Source organism: Tachysurus fulvidraco, chromosome 23, assembly GCF_022655615.1.
Source record: "Tachysurus fulvidraco isolate hzauxx_2018 chromosome 23, HZAU_PFXX_2.0, whole genome shotgun sequence".
Classification (NCBI taxonomy): Eukaryota; Metazoa; Chordata; class Actinopteri; order Siluriformes; family Bagridae; genus Tachysurus; species Tachysurus fulvidraco.
The window spans coordinates 3,067,457-3,085,411 of NC_062540.1; the positions used below are offsets into that span (position 1 = coordinate 3,067,457).

Consider the following 17,955-nt stretch of genomic DNA (forward strand, 5'->3'; position numbering starts at 1 on the left):
AAATATATGCAATGAGACTGTTAACTTTTTTTTAGTGTTTATAGTTACAAAAAAAAGTATTATGTATCGAAGTCTATCTCTTTCTCTCTCGCTCGGTGTGTGTGTGTGTGTGTACGTGTGTGTGTGTGTGTGTAGGAGATTGACGGTAAAGCCCTGATGCTTCTGCGGAGCGACATGGTGATGAAGTACATGGGCCTAAAGCTCGGCCCCGCCCTCAAACTCTGCTACCATATTGAGAGACTCAAACAGAGCAAGCAGTGAGGACTAAACACACACGTACACACAAACACCGAAACACAAACAGCAACAGAATTAAACACAGGCTTCTAGGTACCGTACAGTACTGGTCGAATTTACAGTACATGTATGGGATTAAGCTCAGCAGTACTGAATTAGGCTTCAATGACTGGATGAAGCACCGTGCCAGACAAGAGGGGAACTAAGACAGAGAGCCACGGACACGTGCTGCTTTTCATCCATCCCAAGCACCAAACAAAGCCACAGACAGATGAGAAGGAACGAAGGACAGAAGACTCAAGTAGGGATAAACACTGGGATGGATACAGCAAGAGATCTGGGCAGCAATAAAAACAGTCCTATACACACTAACTGCCACTGAGAGAGAGAGAGAGAGCACTGAGCGGTGCAGAAGTGGACTCCATAGATCTAAACATATTGTTATTTTATTACGTACAGGTCTACTGGTCCTCGTCTGAACCACAGAACAGTGTGTGGCTCTGCTATGACCGTATCATGCACAAGAAGCAAAGCTAAAAACTCATATATTATATATATGTGCATCTTCCTGTCTTTTTTTTTTTTTTCTTCCGTTCCTCTTAACATTCTACCCTATCTCACATTTTTTTCCGTTTCCTTTTCTTCCAGTTCAGATCCTTAAAAGAAGCAGTCAATCTTTAAAAAAAAAAAAAAAAAAAAAAAAAAGATTCCTACTTGCTTTGATCACTGCATAGGTCGGCGTGCGGAGAATCACCCGTTTCTTCTCCCTACTTCCCCTCCCACTTGTGACACGGAGACCGTCCACTAGATTCACTGCTGTGAAAACCAAACGGTGCTTCATTTTCGTTTCATTTGTTTGTGTTTTTTTTTGTTTTGTTTTTTTTTTTGATACAGTCACCATGCTGTTGTGCTTTTATTTATACGTTTCAGTGTCTAGCGTGGGGTATCTGATAAATTGCCCCCCATCTCTAACCTCTTCCTCATCTTAAACCTCAAAATCCCAGTATTCGTCATATAATACAGAAATGTATGTATTTTAAAGTAGAGTTAAAAACAAAAAAAAACAAACATAAATCAGTTTTAGATGATTTGCTTGTTAAATTAAATTGTATTTTATTAATGATTGTAAGTCACGTTTCCACCCGGGAAGGTGGACATAAATACGGACGTGATGTTTCTGATGTGATTTTAATCTCCCTGCAGTTTGTGCGTGTCTGTCTGACGCATTAGTCTGCGTTCACGACGACGTTTTGCTATCGGCGATGAAAAAAAAGTGAAGAAAGACAATTGAGAAATGCCAAAAGTTGTTAAAGACCTCCAGATCTATAAGGTGATGATTTTAGCTTCAAGATAAAAGTCTGGCCTCATAACAGCATCTAAATGAGAAATGCCACAGGTTTGCTCACCTTCATCACTCTCTAGATTGTGCTCCTGATTACAGAGTACTAAGGAGTGTGTGTATATATATATATATATATATATATATATATATATATATATATATATATATATATATATATTCTAACAGACTAGCCCATTGTTATATGCATTTATTTTGTTTTTTACTGTTATTGAGACCAAAAAATCGAGCATAACCTTTCAGGTAAACGTTTGTGAACATCATGAGTGGCATCACTGTTATTTCTTTCTTTTTTTCTTTCAAAAAAACAACATTGATCTAGAAACCAAAACCAAACAAACCAGCAGATTAGTTCGAAGTTTTTAGGATGATTTTGTTAACGCAGCCTGATATATTCAAAAGGTTTGTGTGTGTGTGTGTGTGGGTGGGTGGTCTGGGAAACCCGATGCCACCACGGATGATTTCTGGTAAATACTTTGACATCTCAAAACGTACATATTTTTGAGAGAAACAATATTTTTTACTCAAGTCAAAGCAGACCACTGTTTGTTTGTTTTTAACCACTTTACACAGTGGTACAAACTCATGTTCTAAAAAAAAAAAAAAAACTTGCTTAGCCATGTGTCATTCTCATGAGGTGCCAATATTTATGGTTCAGCTGTATCATTTACTGATTTTATTTATTTTTTATTTTTTTACCCTGTGCTACGATGGTACAGGGAAGACACCTGAAAACAAAGTTTTTCTTGGTTTCTTAGCGAAGATGAAAAAAAAAATTCCCAAACAGAGCAAAGCCAGTTTACTGAAGGGAGAAAATAAATTGTTCTGGATCGCTTGATAGAATTATTTCTTTACTTTTATTTTATAATATATCTTTTTTTTTAACCAATAAAACACTCCAATTGTTTGTTTTTTTGTTTATGCTGCTAGCACAAGAGTCGCGTGGTCCACTAAAATATGCTAGTTTTTTGTTTCCTTCCTCTCTCACTCTCTGCTTCCACGCACTTGACTGTAACATGTCCACAGTTTTCAATGTTGGTTGTAACCAGACTTTGAAATGTTACTTCTGCTTGCTAGAAACATTAACATGTGAAGGGTTTTCCCAGGCCGCCTCACCAGAACGTCAAGGTTGCTGTGTTTTGTTTTGTTTTTCCCGTTAAAATAATCATGTCATTTCTTATGGTTAAATCTTCTTCTCGTCTAAACATTTGCATGAATATTTTTCATTGTGTATGTTCTTGTTACGCAGACAGGATCCTGTGTGTTTTATTTGGATACGGTCTTCCCCGTGTTCCCAACCTGTCGTCTTCAAACTCCTCTGAGTTTTAAAGGGGACATGTTTTATATCGTCACGATCGTGGAAAAGGCAATCCACGTCACTCTTACGTCACAAAAAAAAAAATACAGTGTGACACAGGGTTCATCAGTGTATTATGGGTTTCACCATAAAATGCAGCAGCAGGAATGTACGTTTTTGTATAAAAAGAAATATTTTAAACTGAACATATTGTATACGGAAGTAGAAAATGTGAAGCTTTCGGGACGGGCCGAGGCGAGGCCGTCGTCATCGTCGTCAACCTCGTACTGCCTTCGGATACTTTATACTGTACTGCGCTTCGATATCTGATTTGTTCGTCGCTTTTCCTTTTGAGATTTCTCAGGTTTGTTGTAGTAATTGTTTGAAATCTGCTTTTGTAATGTAGCATTTCAGTCCATTTCACCTTCCCCCCCCCCTTTTGTAAATTTCTTGTGCCATAGTTAACTAATAATCAGTGCTATTTTCAAAACAAAAAACAAACAAACAAAAAAACACCCAATGTGTAGATTTAACAGAAGCTCAAAAACACTTGTTAAGATGTGAATAGACATTTTTAATGTAACATTTTTAAAAGTAATGCACCCTCCACATACACACTTTTCCACATTTTAAATGATACAAATAAGAATAAATAAATAATTTAAAAACATGGCCATCTTCTTTTTTTTCTTTTCTTTTCATTTAGTCCTCAACACATTGCTCAGTTATTTACAAAACATTTAATAAAAAAAAAATAAAATAAAAATCGCCCACAGAATACTTTAATAAACTCCTACAAAGTGTCATGTACAGTCTTTTAGAACAGGAAGGACGAGTTGGTGAATTAGTTCACATCATCAAGTTGGGGTTTCCCAGACACACACACACACACAAAGGATTCAGTATTTGTGCAAGGGTTGCGTGTTTCCCCCCTGAAATTAACAACGTAGGTGCACGTTGTTAACACATTATGGATCTACAGCTACTTGAGTTTTGACAGTTTTGGTTTGAATTTAAATACAAAACAGAAATGAGCATTTTATGTGATACATTATAGAAAAATCACTGTGTCTTATCAAGGAATCAAATACAAGGGAACAAATAGTTGTTAAATAGTTGTTTAATGCCTCTGGTGGCCATTTCAGCTATTTTTGTGCTAGGATTCATCTTTAAATAAAATCAATCAATCCTTATTGCAGAGCAGAGAATATTCGGATCAAGATTATCATAAACACCTGAACGGGTGGACGAGAGATTCGGATCTGAGCCGCTTCGCGTATAAAAACGCTCTGAATGAGCCGAAGTTCCGGCGATCCTCCCTTCGCTGTACAGGAATAAAAAAAACATTAGCAGGCATAATTACCACGTTCTGCATTCAAGAACCTGACGTACAACTCTTTAGAAAGAGAGCCTGTTCATTTACGATATTGAATTACAGATTGTGAACTGAATTTTGAGAAAATGGGTTTGCTGAGCTGGGCAGTCAGCTTTTTGAAGTTCCGTCTAGTTAGTAGCTTTTCAGCTCCTTGGGCGTTTCTGTGGTTTTGACCAAATTGGTGTTCTGTGTGAATCTGAGCGGTGCAGAACAAATCTGAAGATCTGCTAATCCTTTTAAGCTAGACGAAATGAAAAGCCAAGACGCTTTTATTGATCCTGTTTTGTGAGTTTAAAGGGTGGGGGTGGGCCGGCACAGGGGGGTGAGTTTTCCTTCAACTCCTTTGTGACTGCTTCATTCTGATATCCTTCATGCCTTCAGAAGCGTTTGAACATCAGTAACGTCTTAAATGTTTCCTTCAACACACTTCACTCACCTGACTCAACACAACGCCTAATGAAGCCCTTTGAAAGGTTAATGGTGGCAGAAAACACTAAAATGTGCACTGGGACAAACACACATAAGGGTGAACGTAGCCACTATGGGGAATTAAATACAGTCAATTTCAGCACAGCAAAGCCCTCATCATCATCCAAAAAAAATGCCCTAGAACTGGGGACAACTGTAGAACAGCTAGCGTTGTAAATTAGAATTGAAACCAAATAAAAAATACACAATTTTAAACAAAACAAATACAAATACATTTTTTTGTTTTGTTTTTTATAGAGCCAGAAAAAACACATTTGTTACCAGGACCATGTGGCGCTGTCTGATTAATCTACCTGTTGAGGCTGTTTAGACCGGTCAACCGGAGGGGAGGGGGGGGGGGGTTGTTATTCTGTGGTAAACAAATTCTAATACAGAAATTTGGAGCACTAGTTTCATATAGGTACAAGTTATTTCGGTAATGTCAAATTAATTGGACTAGAAAAAGGAATGTTACTAATAACGGGATCAAAATAACAACAAAAAAAACGAAATGGGAAAAAAGTGCAAGCGCTCAACTGACGATAAAAGAATTAGGACCTGAGAGGGGACAAAATATCGTAAATAAATTGTCTTCTTTCAATCACTAGACTGTGGGAGAGTAGCTGAGATTTGTTACACAAGCACACACACAAACACACACAGTAACAATGCTGGATGTAAAAAGCTTGTGCAGGGAAAGGGAAAAGCGCAATATGAAACACAAACAACTTGATTTATCAGTTGTCATTTTCATAGGGGTTTAGTATAACAAAACTAAAAGCCAGTGGTGCAGTAATAAGCACCCCACCCAATGTTAGAAGCAGACATGTTGCAATAACAAACACTAGTAGATAATAACAGCCTGAAATCATGAACTGCATTTCAGAGGGCTCATAAAATCTCTAGAAAAAAAAAAAAAAAAAAAAAATCACACAAAGATCATTAATAACCCTCTTAAATTGCATTTACTGTGTTATATGCAAGCCCCCGGTGATTATTTTGTTCTAATTGAGATGGGTGGGCAGTGTGTATTTTTCCATTACTGCTCACCCTCCCCCCAGAAACCAATGAGGAAAACTGTGCTTTGTTGCCACTGACAACCGTTTCTGCCGATCATCAAAGTTAATGAAATAGAGACCTTTTGCTTTGGCAAGTCGTTATTAGCCCGCTGTGCTAACCGCTATCCCCACCCCCCGTCGAAGGCGGATGTTCCGCTTAACTGATTCACTGATTAATACAACCATTACCGGTTAACGGGGCAAAGCACAGAGGTCACACACTACCCCAAGTGAATAAAATCTGTTCGCACAAACTTCATTTTAGAAACGAAACCCGGGGAAGAGTCCTGCATGAGAACTTACTGTCAAACAGACAGACAGGAAGATGAATTCGGCAGGACAAACACAGGACTGATTTCATTTTGGCAGCTGGCACAATCTCTGAACTGAGCTTATGCATATTAATGGATATTTAGATTAGAGAAGGCATGAATAATTCATGAGGATGTGTGACCGAAATCAAAATGCATAGCAGAGGAGCAGTTTTGGGAGCATGATTTTTGTCGAGTGATTTGTTCAGTAGTAGTTCAGTCATTTTCAGCTCTTTGTGTATTTTATTTCTTGTGGCCTCAGCCAATTTAACAATCTCTCTGATCACTTTATAATGAATGGATCAAATGCTGACCAGGCCAACAAGAAAAGACCAGCATTGCCCAAAATATTCCTGGTCAGTTTAGAGTGTCTAAGTCTTGTTCTGCCAGAAATGCCTGTAGCATCAACAAACCCTAATTCCTTCCTTGCTCTCCCTCTTTCCCGGTTTCTCTATCTCTATGTCCTCCTTCCAGCCTTTAAGCTTTTGTAGGAACAGTATTTCATTCATTATGTCTGTATTCCACAGGCCATCCCACAAGCTCAGACCATCAACACCAAAGTCTTTGCTATTTCCTAGGCAGAAAGGCAGCCAGACGCTGCTTCTTTAAGGGTAGAATGTGGATTTCCTGGGAACTGACCTTCTTCAATTTAATCGCTCGGTTTTTGGGGATTTTTTTAAATGTGTCACTTTGGTCTCCCCGCTGCTCCCCCTGGGACCTAGGCAGGGCAGCATAACCCCCTTGACTGGCATCACACTTGATAGAGAAATTCTTTGTGGAGACACCTGACAGGCCTTTGAGTTTACCACAAAAGATCGCAGGCATGGCGTCCTTCACAGATACAATCACCTTGGCTGTCTGTGAAGTGCTAACTATTTCAATGTTGCCACTACTTCCAATAGTTGTGTCATGTACTGAACTGGTGACTGAACCACTGCTGCCACTGTCCACCACCCACTTGTGCTGCCGACTAAATTCCAGTGATGCTAAACCACTGAGGATTTTGGAGTCCAGCTTGGGAGTGCAGTCTACTGGTCGCAAGACCCCCAGAGCCAAAGCTCCATTACAGACCTCCTCTCCAGACATGCAGGGTCTCTCTCGTCGGCCAGATGGTGGTGGTGGTCCGTAGACACTACAGGACTGAATGCATGTCTTCCTATCACTGGTAACAGATAGATCAAGTACACTGTCTTGCTGCAAAGTCTGGATCTCCTGTGAACTGCCAATATGCAGCAATTGAGGTTGATGGGCCTTGACGGACAAGTCTAGCACCTCCCCATCTGTCACCACGGGGAATGAACTAGACTGAAGAGGTGGTTGTTGGACTGCCATGTCCTTGGTAAGCATCATCACAGGAGGGCAGAAATCTTGAGTGGAAGTCTGAGTGCTCTTACTTGAAGTGCATGCAGGTTTAGAGGGTTCAACCTTGGTTTCCTTACAAGTTGAGACTGGGACTGGAATGGGAATTGGGATTGGAAGTGGAACCGGCAGGGGAATAACAACTGGATAAGGGACTAGCAAAGTGGCTGGAGGCACTAGTGGGGAAAGTGGAGAGCTATATGGGTGTGTAAGTGGAGGAGGGGGGAGAAAAGCAGACGAGAAAGGGTCTGCCTGTGGGGAGGTCGTTGGATGACAAGAAGGAGAGGTATTAACTTGGCCAGGAAAAAGATCCTGCAAGATGGCAGCAACATTTGGGTTCTGGAGAAGGGTAAGCAGACTTGCATCTAGAACCTGACCAACAACTTTCTGGTCCAAAGAAGGTGGAGGCCCAAGAGCAATTGAAGGGTTCTGGCACAGCATATTGTTCTGTAGCGAGAGTGCTGGGCAAGTAGAAGCCTGCTGGAGGAGCTGTGGGTTCAGGTGCTGCAGCACCTGCTGCTCTAAAACCAGGGGTAGAGAAAGGGGACCTTGGCTAGTCATCAAGTATGGAGTAGTGCCAGCCTGTCCAACTTGTGCAGCTGCTGTGCCTGCTAGGATAGGTAGCACAACTGGACTCTCCCCCAAGCAGATGGGTTGAAGAACTGTGGTTGCCACTTTAAGAGCAACCCCTCCAGGAGATTCTGTATTGGGGGCAACAACAGGAGCTGCCTGAATTGTCAACAGAGGTGAGACAGACCTCTTCGAGATTGTAGGAGAGCTGACATTCCATGTCTCATTGGGGATTACTGGACTGGTCTCATTCTCAAGTTTGCCAATGCTGTCCACTCCACCCACTGTGCTGTTGCAGACTTCTTGAGGATTTGCCATGTCTACTACATGCGAGTCCTTGTACGGGTGCTCCATCGCCTTCTATATTATTTCAGCCTCCTTCAGGTATCGTGAGCATAAAAGCTCATACAATTTATTTCATGTTTCAGAGAGAATTCTGGGGAGCAACCCTGTAAATTCAAAAGGGAGAAAAAAGTGTTAGATGGTAGCATTGAAGAAAGTCAAGCAATACCTTGGAATTATTAGGTTCATTTTCTAAGCTTGTCACATAATATATGCAAGAATTGAAGTTATTGCTTACAAAAAAAATTTTGGATCCTTTAAAAAAAATTTAAGCATTATCTTGGTGCAAAACAATAAACAAACAGGGTAACAGTAAATAATACTGACAAATCTTCAACCTCCCAAAAAATAATGCTGAGCCTGCATCTAATTAGGCAGCAGCCAAGCTCTAATTTGCACTCCAGACCTTGAACATCTGTGTCTTTGCTGCAAAGAGCTGTGAAAATTGTGATATTACCACAGAACATGAACACAGACACTGTACAACATGAGAGGCAGATGCACCAAGGGGGAGTCTAAACAGATCAGGAATGCATCAATGAACAGAATAGCTTCAGTTGCCTGGGAGGAAGGGAAGAGGGAGGAATTTGATGAAATTAACTCAGAGAGCCTCAGTTTATTTGTTTATGAGCCAGACAGTGTGGAGTTTATTACACAAAATGCTGGCAGCCCTCTTAAGTAAACCTCCTTTTGGCAAGTTTGGAGAGGGAAAAGGGTAGAGATGCAGATAGAGATAGAGAAAGAGGAAGAGACATCGAGGATGAGAGAGAGAGAGAGAGAGAGAGAGAGAGAAAAAATAAGCAGGAGAAGAGAGAGAATAACGGAGAACGAATTGAAAGGTTAAGCTCAGGGCGGTAGTTGCTTAACAGGGAAATGTTTCATTACAGCATTGTGATTTGTTGTATATAGCACACAAAAAGATTGGAAAGACCAGTCATGAACTTTCAACGGAGAAGTTTGGGAAAAACTTTCAAAGTATTTATACACACACACATAGATGGAAATACAAATTAAAACACCAGCTTGAAAAAGGATGTAGTCCGATGGCTTCTCTGTTTCTCTGGAAATTAACCGTTTCATTTCCAAAACAAATTACAATGTGCCGTGTACAAATTCCTTGGAGAACAACGAAATACAAAATTGAAAAACCTGGCGCTTATGCAAACAATCTACAGCTATAAAAGTCTCCCCACTTGCACTATTTCCTCCCTAGTGTGTGCACTTTTTATTATGCTTGCCGCCTCTCCTCGGGAGTCTGTCTTTAATTTACCATCGGCCTCTGTCCGTACACCGGCTGTGCCAAAATGGCAGCATGACGTCATCGATAGCTGAGCCTGCGCTGGGATGCTTGTTTAAGGCTTTGCAAAAGAAACACGTGCTTCGAGGGCTATACTCGGCTCATGAATCTCATTTTAAGATGTACAATCTGGGAGACATTCTGCCAAATGGCTAAGACATAAATCCTGAACAAAGAAGAAAAGTTCATAAATTATAATCCATAGTTGGAAAGGCAAAAGAAGACGGAGTGCCAGCTTTCTCGATGATTTATCGCAGAAGATGTTATAGTCTAGTTATGAGGTCATATTAACGGTTTAGTCAAAATGTTGGGGTAAAGAATCTCTTTCAGTTTAATAGAGTTCAAACGCAGTAGCCTGCTATAAACAGTTGTTCCCTCAGCGGACTTTTTTTATTTTATTTATTTATATAAAAGAAATTAGAATGAAAGCATTAATATAAACCTGTTACTTCTGTCCAATCAGAACTGAGCACATTCAACACCAGAGTAGAACAAAAATTCATAACCATCAATTATCATAATCATTTTGATGGATTTTCTCCTTCCTTCCAGCCATCTGGTTTTTTCATCATGGCATCCTTCCAGAATCTTCAGTAGTAGGCAGATCGTGTTCATGCGCACACAATAAATTGACATTTTCTGCGTTTTCCTTCTAAAAGCAATTCTGTCAGATGATGTTAAATGAATGTCTGGTCCCATTTTAGAACGAGAAAATGGACCAGATGTAACAATTTGGTAACAATTTTCTGGTCCATCCGCAGGACTGTTGTCATGCCAACGGCAAGCCGACGAATCCATTTCTGAAGCCGCATGCTGGGACGGCCATTTTGTGCCCCCAACTGCTCCGGTGATGGAGAAGACAGCAGGATGAGGGATGGAGCTCAATAATCTATCTACTCCCCCATTTCAGCCTGCTACTACTGCTAACTAACGCACACAGCTATAAAACACGTCGCCTTTCTTTCTACAGTTTGTACAGAACACCGAGTCTATTTCTATATTCTTTTAGCGAATTTATCCATTTATTTTTATCTTCATCGTTTTCTGTTGTCTTGAGCAATTGGCACAGGAATTCCCTTCAGATCTTACTTTGATAAATAGCAAATGTTTGCTAAAAAAAAAAAAAAAAAAAAAAAAAAAAAAGGTGCAAACGGTACATGTGGAAATAATTTACTGTTTACAGCTGTTTTTAAAAATAAGATAATGCAAAAGGGCAAAACAATTTTCTGTCTATTTACTTTGCAGAAAACACAGAGAGAGAGAGAGAGAGAGAGAGAGAGAGAGAGAGAGAGACATTATAGCACTCTCACGTGTCTGAGTGAGAACAAAATTTCCATCCATGTCTCTCACACACACACAAACACACAAACACACACACAGTCATTATGAGGATCTTCCACTGGCTTAAATTAACAGAACAAAAACTCTTAAAAAAATAAAACAAATCTTTACCTCGGTATTCAAAAGGAAATCGTTTTCTTCTTTGACTTAGTGTTTTGGAAAATGCTAAATTTATTGTATTTATTACAAACTTATACACACACACACACATACAAAATGGGAACCCTCCAAGTGTCAAAACTGTCTGATATTCCTTTTCTTATGAGAACAATTGGTTCCTGCTAAGACATAAAACACACACACACACACACACAATTCAAACCCTGCTTTAAAACCTTACATTAACTATGCTAATGGTCCTACCTAGATTTAATAACCAGCATCCAGCCCTTGTGTGTGCTCAGAGCGAGCATGTTAGCATGACAGTATTTCCACAAAGTTAATAATTACAAACTAGAGACAATAAACCTGGTCTGAGATAAGCAGCCTCCAGAGCTCCTGGACATCTCTGTGATCTACAGCTGCCCTTTCTGCCCACCCCTGAGCACTGAATATACTGACTGCTCAAAAGGCAGGACTCTGAGATATGCCTGACAGGAAGTGTCTATTCTGAAACTTAGAAATCTGTGATGTACCTTTACCACTTGTACGTTTCATCACAGTCAGAATGGAGACTTCTGAAGTGCTGAGTGAAGCAAAAACAAGTTCATTTATGATGATTAAGTGTTTGTACACACTGAGATTTGTTTTGTGTCTGGAGACGACACAAAACAGATGCTACCATGAACACAGGGGCAAACAGAGGCCAGGTCTATCTAAGCTCATGAGGTACGTCTTCCAGCGAGCCTACGGCTTTAACGGAAACGGCCTTACACAGCTCGCCACCGACGTTTGGAAGCGTGAAGCAATTTCATTGGAACTAAACCTTCGATTTGCCTCCAGAGACACTGTTTCCCTCTGAGACCCGGCAGCAGCAGGACAAGTTTGGCGCTGTACACGTTGGCATCTTATCTGGCCAGTGAATGGCCTATTTGTCTTGAGCTCAAGGCCAGAGCTTTGAATCTGTGAACAGCTCAACTAAAGCCCAAGGCTGCGATAGAGAGAGCGGGGGGGTCGGTGTTCAGAGCTCGACTGGCACACACACACACACACACACACGCACACGCACACACACAGATGCATATGTGTTAGAAAGGAGCATCTGGCTTGAAAGCAGAGATGGATGTGTGCTGAAGCAGAAGGTCAGGGATGGGTGCTGATTTACGCCCGTTTGCTGATAGCTTGGCGAGTTTGCAGTCAAAACACAAGTTAGTTGAGAAGAATGCAAACACACAGGTCAATGTGAGGTGATAGCCTCAACACACACACACACACACACAAAGAATTAAAGATCACAGTAGAGAAAAAAGACATGGCAGTGTTTCAGGGTCTCCATGAAAAATGCATCGTCATGAAACCAGCCCTCTACCTCCCTGACCTGCATGCTAATAAGCGAAAGCGTGTGATCTCGCTGACCTCAAAACGACTTGACGTGACCTCTGTACTGTTCCTATCTCCAGGCCACACACTTCGGGTCCTAATGTTGGTCTTACTCTAATCCTTACGTCAGAAAACACACAATTTCACACACCGCTCTTTTCTCGGTTCGGTGCTTCGAGGGCGCGATGATATCGACTTTATAAATAATCTGATTAAATTAGAGGAGTTGATTAATGTGCTACACATGTCACGGCTCTGACTGTAAATTTTAGCTGTAATTCAAATCGCACGTTTCGGTAACCGTGCTCGGTTTAATTCAGTGTGATGGTTACTTAAAGTCAACTACGCCAAAGTTATAAAAACAAAGAACAACAGTTAATTGTCGATATGGTGAAGCTTTTATGGTCACATGACGAGTTGTGTTTTTTCTGCCTTATCAAGGTCAAGATGGATTGTTTGTAGCTGCTTCAACATCCTCACTCATTTTCTACCGCTTATCCGAACTACCTCGGGTCACGGGGAGCCTGCGCAGAGTGCCAACCCATCGTAGGGCACACACACACACTCTGGACAATTTTCCAGAGATGCCAATCAACCTACCATGCATGTCTTTGGACCGGGGGAGGAAACCGGAGTACCCGGAGGAAACCCCCGAGGCACGGGGAGAACATGCAAACTCTGCACACACAAGGCGGAGGCGGGAATCGAACCCCAACCCTGGAGGTGTGAGGCGAACGTGTTAACCACTAAGCCACCGTTCCCCCCCTTGCTTCAACATACAGGAGATTTTACACCATACATCAATAAATGGATATGTATGATGTCATTCATTAATAGCTTAAACCATGTAGAGAATGCTTCAGGATGTGCTGCTATAAGGAAATAAAACAACCTCAGGGTGGAAAGGCATCACCTGTGTCGGATGATTCGATGTCAATATATAAATATTTACCACTTTCTTGATGAGGCCTGCAGGACCAGATGATGTAAATAATCCCCAGAGGGAGGGAGGCATTAAGTATGACGTAATGTGATCTGGGATCTGCCGAGTGTGAGAGCAGACAGACTATACCTACACATCCGTTATCATTACCGCTAAACGCTCCTCCAGCACTGAAACTCGACTCTGCTGTTATGACAACAGGGTCAAAGGGCAGCATGAGACGGGACTGATATAATGGAATGGATACTGGAAACCGTTATTACTAATAATGAAATACATGGATAAAAGCCTGTGTACTCCTCTGAGACACGTAGCTCAAGAAATGCTTCTTCATAACATGTAAACATGCAGCAATCAACAAAATGATCCATTCACCTGCAAGTTGTTCGAATTTCACCAAAAGAAACAAATATAAAATAAACCCATGCAAGGAGTATAAATGCGGTCAAGACAATAAAACAGTTACTGGTTTTCATGGTAAATTCTTGACTCTGATTGGTCAGAAGGGATCAATTAATTTTCTACAGCATCGACCAGCGAATAATTCAAACGACGGTGATCTTTCTGATACATTATCAAGTCTAGAATCTGATTCATCAAGAGTTACTTTCAATAGATGCCATAAAACACAGGATAGAACAGAAACTAACGTGAATTGTGGACATTCTGCCGCATTAGACAAATAGAAATGGTTAGAAAGGACATGGTGTTCGTTAGTCAATTAAAAGTTACAATCTTTGAAAAATTTTTGTGGAACAAGAAGGGAAAAAAGCCTTCAGGTTGTGTTGTTGTAGGAAAAAAAAAACACACACTTTGCTTCATGTTGAGCAAGAAGTGTTTTATTTTGGTGGTTTGTTCAAGGTTCTGTTCAGTACCAATGATGTATAAAGCTTTAAAAAGCAGAAGCGAGCAGCGATCAGAGCTACGGGAGTCCGGATTTAAGCCCAGCACCCAGGTGACTGTATGGTGGATAAGGCTGGCACGAGGTTTGGCGCCTATGGAAGGTTAAAGTGCCAGCTGAGAAGGCTGGTCTGCATTCCAACCCCTCCGTTGTACTGTAATAGCTTCCACATTTCACTCCTCCTCTCTGAAAAGGGCTGTGCCAAGCAATGTCAAAACAACACAACAGAAGCCCCAGTGCATGACTACAAAGAAGAGCTCATAGAGCTAAAACACCTCCGTCTGTGCCTAAGCGCCAGTACATCAGACTGGTTCCGTTAGCCATGAACCCTTAAGCAATGTGGCATTTTATGCACCTAATTTTAGATCTTGAATCAAGCGTAGTGGTCAAGTCAGGATCTTTATCTGATCCTCTCTCATCACGCTTCATTCTCTCCTCTGTATTTACACAGAGTAAATCACTCCAGTGAAAACGTCAGGACGGAGCAGGTCTTCGTGTTTCGGCACCATCCTGAGAGATACTCCTTATCCTGTCATGTTTTTTTTCCTTTACTTAAAGTGGAACACATGAGGCGACAAGCCTGATTTAATGGGAGAAAAAATACAACATAAATGTGATTAAGGACCTCTTTGGGAATTAAAAGGGACAATGATGAATGGGTTGCTATTATTGTGCCTATGCAAGCAGGTCCAAACATGAAAATACCAGGCACAATTTGCTTCATTATACAGTACGTGCTTATATTACGGACGAGAAGTACCTGTCGGCCTGTTGTAATTACGGTTTTGCTTTTTAATCACTATACACTGTGCACAAACACGGATCCAAAAATTTAAATACACAGGAAAAAAAAACAGACGAATGGACTAATGTGGACTCCACAAACAAGGACTAATGTGTTTTAAAACGTGCAAATGAGGCAATAAAGCAGCGATCAACCTCTGCTGAACCTTTCCAGCTCACATACACAGACACACAGGCACACACAGTGAGCCAGACGTCAACGATCACCATGGAGACTGCTTAACCCCTTCATGACCCCCCCACAGCCCAGTCACTGGTTGAGATACAGTAGCGTCATCCTGGCTCTTAAAGGAACATTAGTGCAGATTAAGACTGAAAGAGAACTGAACTGAAATGCAATAAAAGCAGCGAGGAAGCAGCGTCCCGCTGAGGTTCTTTCTGAGCCTTAACTATGGTGGTACAGGGCTGACTGGAAGCAAGGCTTCCACACACACTTCTAGGGAAGGAACATAAGCCACAAGCAAATCATTACTTGTTCGAGAGGTTCAGGAAGCATTTTTTTATTGAGAGCTTACTTATCTACAACACGCTCCTGTATCTGAAGGAACAGAAACGTCTGCTTTAATATTTATTGACACCGTGAACATCTCTAAACCGTCATCATCAGTGCTGTGGAATAATCACTTTACGGATCACTTTTTGTACTTTGCTAACATCTCAGTTGAATTCTGACTTTAGTATCATTAATAAGCGATAGTCTGTAGCAGGGAAAGAAAATCACATCAACTATCATTTAGCCAACACTGATAAAATATCAGAAGTAGCATAAAATACATCATGTTTAGTGAAACAGCTAAATGTAAATCAAGAAACTGTATTTATTGCATACACACTGTACCAAGCTGTATCTTGTCATGTTGCTGTCTTGGTAGGGGCAAGGGTACACGTTTTGTCCCCACAAGTGACAATGGAAAACATTTTGGTGCCTTTAGGTGATAAATGGCGCATCTTTAATACGGTAAATGGTGCATCTTTAATACGGTAAATGGTGCATCTTTAATACGGTAAATGGTGCATCTTTAATACGGTATCTTTAATACGGTAAATGGTGCATCTTTAATACGGTATCTTTAACACGGTAAATGGTGCATCTTTAATAAATCTTTTTAACTTAAAAAATTTACTTAAACGGGCGTGAGTAAAGAGAGCTGAAAACGACCAGGTTTAAAGAAACATTAAAAGTATACCCTGGCAGGTGAGGCCCTGGCAGGTGAGGCAATACAATTTAGCACCCTTTTTTTATCTGAGTGCATATCTAAGACCCCCCATATTAAGTCAGTGACACTTTAAAAGGCTCCTTTAGCCTACATATGGCCTGACAGCATGGTTTTAAGCCTATGCATTAGTGCTGGCTGTGAATCGGTGTCTGTTTAAGATCCACCATGCAGTCTCTTTAAAGCCCAGGCTCCAGCATGCACCTGTGTGGCCACCAGCTTCTGTTTTTGCGGTACATCAGTTCAGTATTAAGACCTTGGATCCACTGGATCAATGACTTCTTCACCAAGCTAAACATCTCACTAGAGAATGCGATTAGTGTGTAGGAAACCTGGCAGCCGCGTCCTAAAGCGCATAACGCGACCGCACTGAATCGCACCACCACGGTGGGTAACTATGGCAACGTAGGGACGGTAATTTTGGCATAGTTGAATATTCAGTAATGTAGCAGGCTAAGTATTGGACGCAGGCTGTTACACGAGGGGTCTCGGAAATGCGAGAAAACGCTCTTTACCTTGGAATAAACTCGACGAGAATGAAGACCGGAGTGATGTCAAGCCTCAGCTGGCGTTTAAACACGCATTATTTCTGGATTTTTCCGTCACCGCTCGCTCCGTTTTCTCCACGCAGACCCATGAAAGCGTCGACGTTTAGGGTGGCGTCATTCCCGAACCCAGCGCGACTGGACGGTTAATACACGCGTTAAACCGTAGTTTTTATTCCTCTCGACAGAAGAGATGACCGGCGCGCGCTTTCTTTATCGCTTCCCCCCACGATATCGACATGAAGGAGCTCAGAGCCGTGTGACAGCTAGCCGAGCAGCCGAGCTCGCGATTACCCTCGACCTGCCCTCCCCCCTCCTTTCCCCGGTGGGGCGCTCGCGCGCGTACGTTAACTGTGACGCCGTGAATAAAATCCTGGTTCAGAGCGCTCTCTCTCTCTCTCTCTCTCTCTCTCTCTCTCTCTCTCTCTCTGTCTCTCTCTCTGTCTCTCTCCACCCTCCCCCCAGCTCTCTCTCTGTGTCTCTCTCCATCTCCCCCCTCTCCCTCCCTCCATCTCTCTCTCTCTCTCTCTCTCTCTCTCTCTCTCTCTCTCTCTCTCTCTCTCTCTCTCTATCCCCATCTCTCTCCCTCCATTTCTCCCCCCTCCCCTAACTCTCTCAATCTACCATGACTTCGCTATAGATTACACACACACACACACACACACACACACACACACACACACACACACACACACACACAAATTAAAAGCGCGAGGCTTAAGCTTCTTATAATATTTAACAACAACGATAATAATAATAATAATAATAATAATAATAATAATTAATGATGATGATGATGATGACGACAAACACTCGGAGCATCTATCTAGCATCAAATTTGCAATCTCACATTTATCAGTTAATGTAGAGTGTGTGTGTGTGTGTGTGTGTGTGTGTGTGTGTGTGTGTGTGTGTGTGTGTGTGCGCGTGCGTGCGTGTTTGTGTGTAAAAATAAAAGCATGACACTCATATCCCCACTTTTTATTCCCTTTATTTTAATTCAACATTATCTCAAGCTTGAGTGTTTTGTGTCCTGGAAGTTTTTTCTGATGCA

At 41.4% G+C, this 17,955-nt stretch overlaps 2 protein-coding genes across 4 annotated transcripts in view; one reads left to right on the forward strand and one right to left on the reverse strand.

Annotated features, from left to right (window-relative positions):
• The window catches only part of LOC113641758 (polycomb protein SCMH1-like), a 35,358-nt gene extending 31,794 nt beyond the window's left edge, over positions 1-3,564 (forward strand). For both annotated transcript variants that reach the window (XM_027144719.2, XM_047806894.1), the window contains one exon: positions 136-3,564. In XM_027144719.2, coding sequence (XP_027000520.1) covers positions 136-261 — 126 coding nt within the window. In that variant the 3' untranslated portion in view covers positions 262-3,564. The remainder of the gene's footprint in view (positions 1-135) is intronic.
• Positions 3,448-17,301, reverse strand: zmp:0000001174 (retinoic acid-induced protein 2). Of its 2 annotated transcripts, XM_047806895.1 has the most exons (4): positions 16,872-17,301; positions 6,746-8,484; positions 4,130-4,218; positions 3,448-3,826 (listed from the first exon to the last, which is right to left on the reverse strand). In XM_047806895.1, the coding sequence occupies exons 2-4, from the start codon at positions 8,387-8,389 to the stop codon at positions 3,739-3,741; spliced, it is 1,821 nt and encodes a 606-aa protein (XP_047662851.1). In that variant the 5' UTR covers positions 8,390-8,484; positions 16,872-17,301; the 3' UTR covers positions 3,448-3,738. The 2 variants fall into 2 exon arrangements, with proteins under 2 accessions (XP_047662851.1, XP_027000521.2); XM_027144720.2 differs by having other exon boundaries at positions 3,448-8,484; positions 16,872-17,299.
• Between the last annotated feature and the right edge of the window lie 654 nt (positions 17,302-17,955).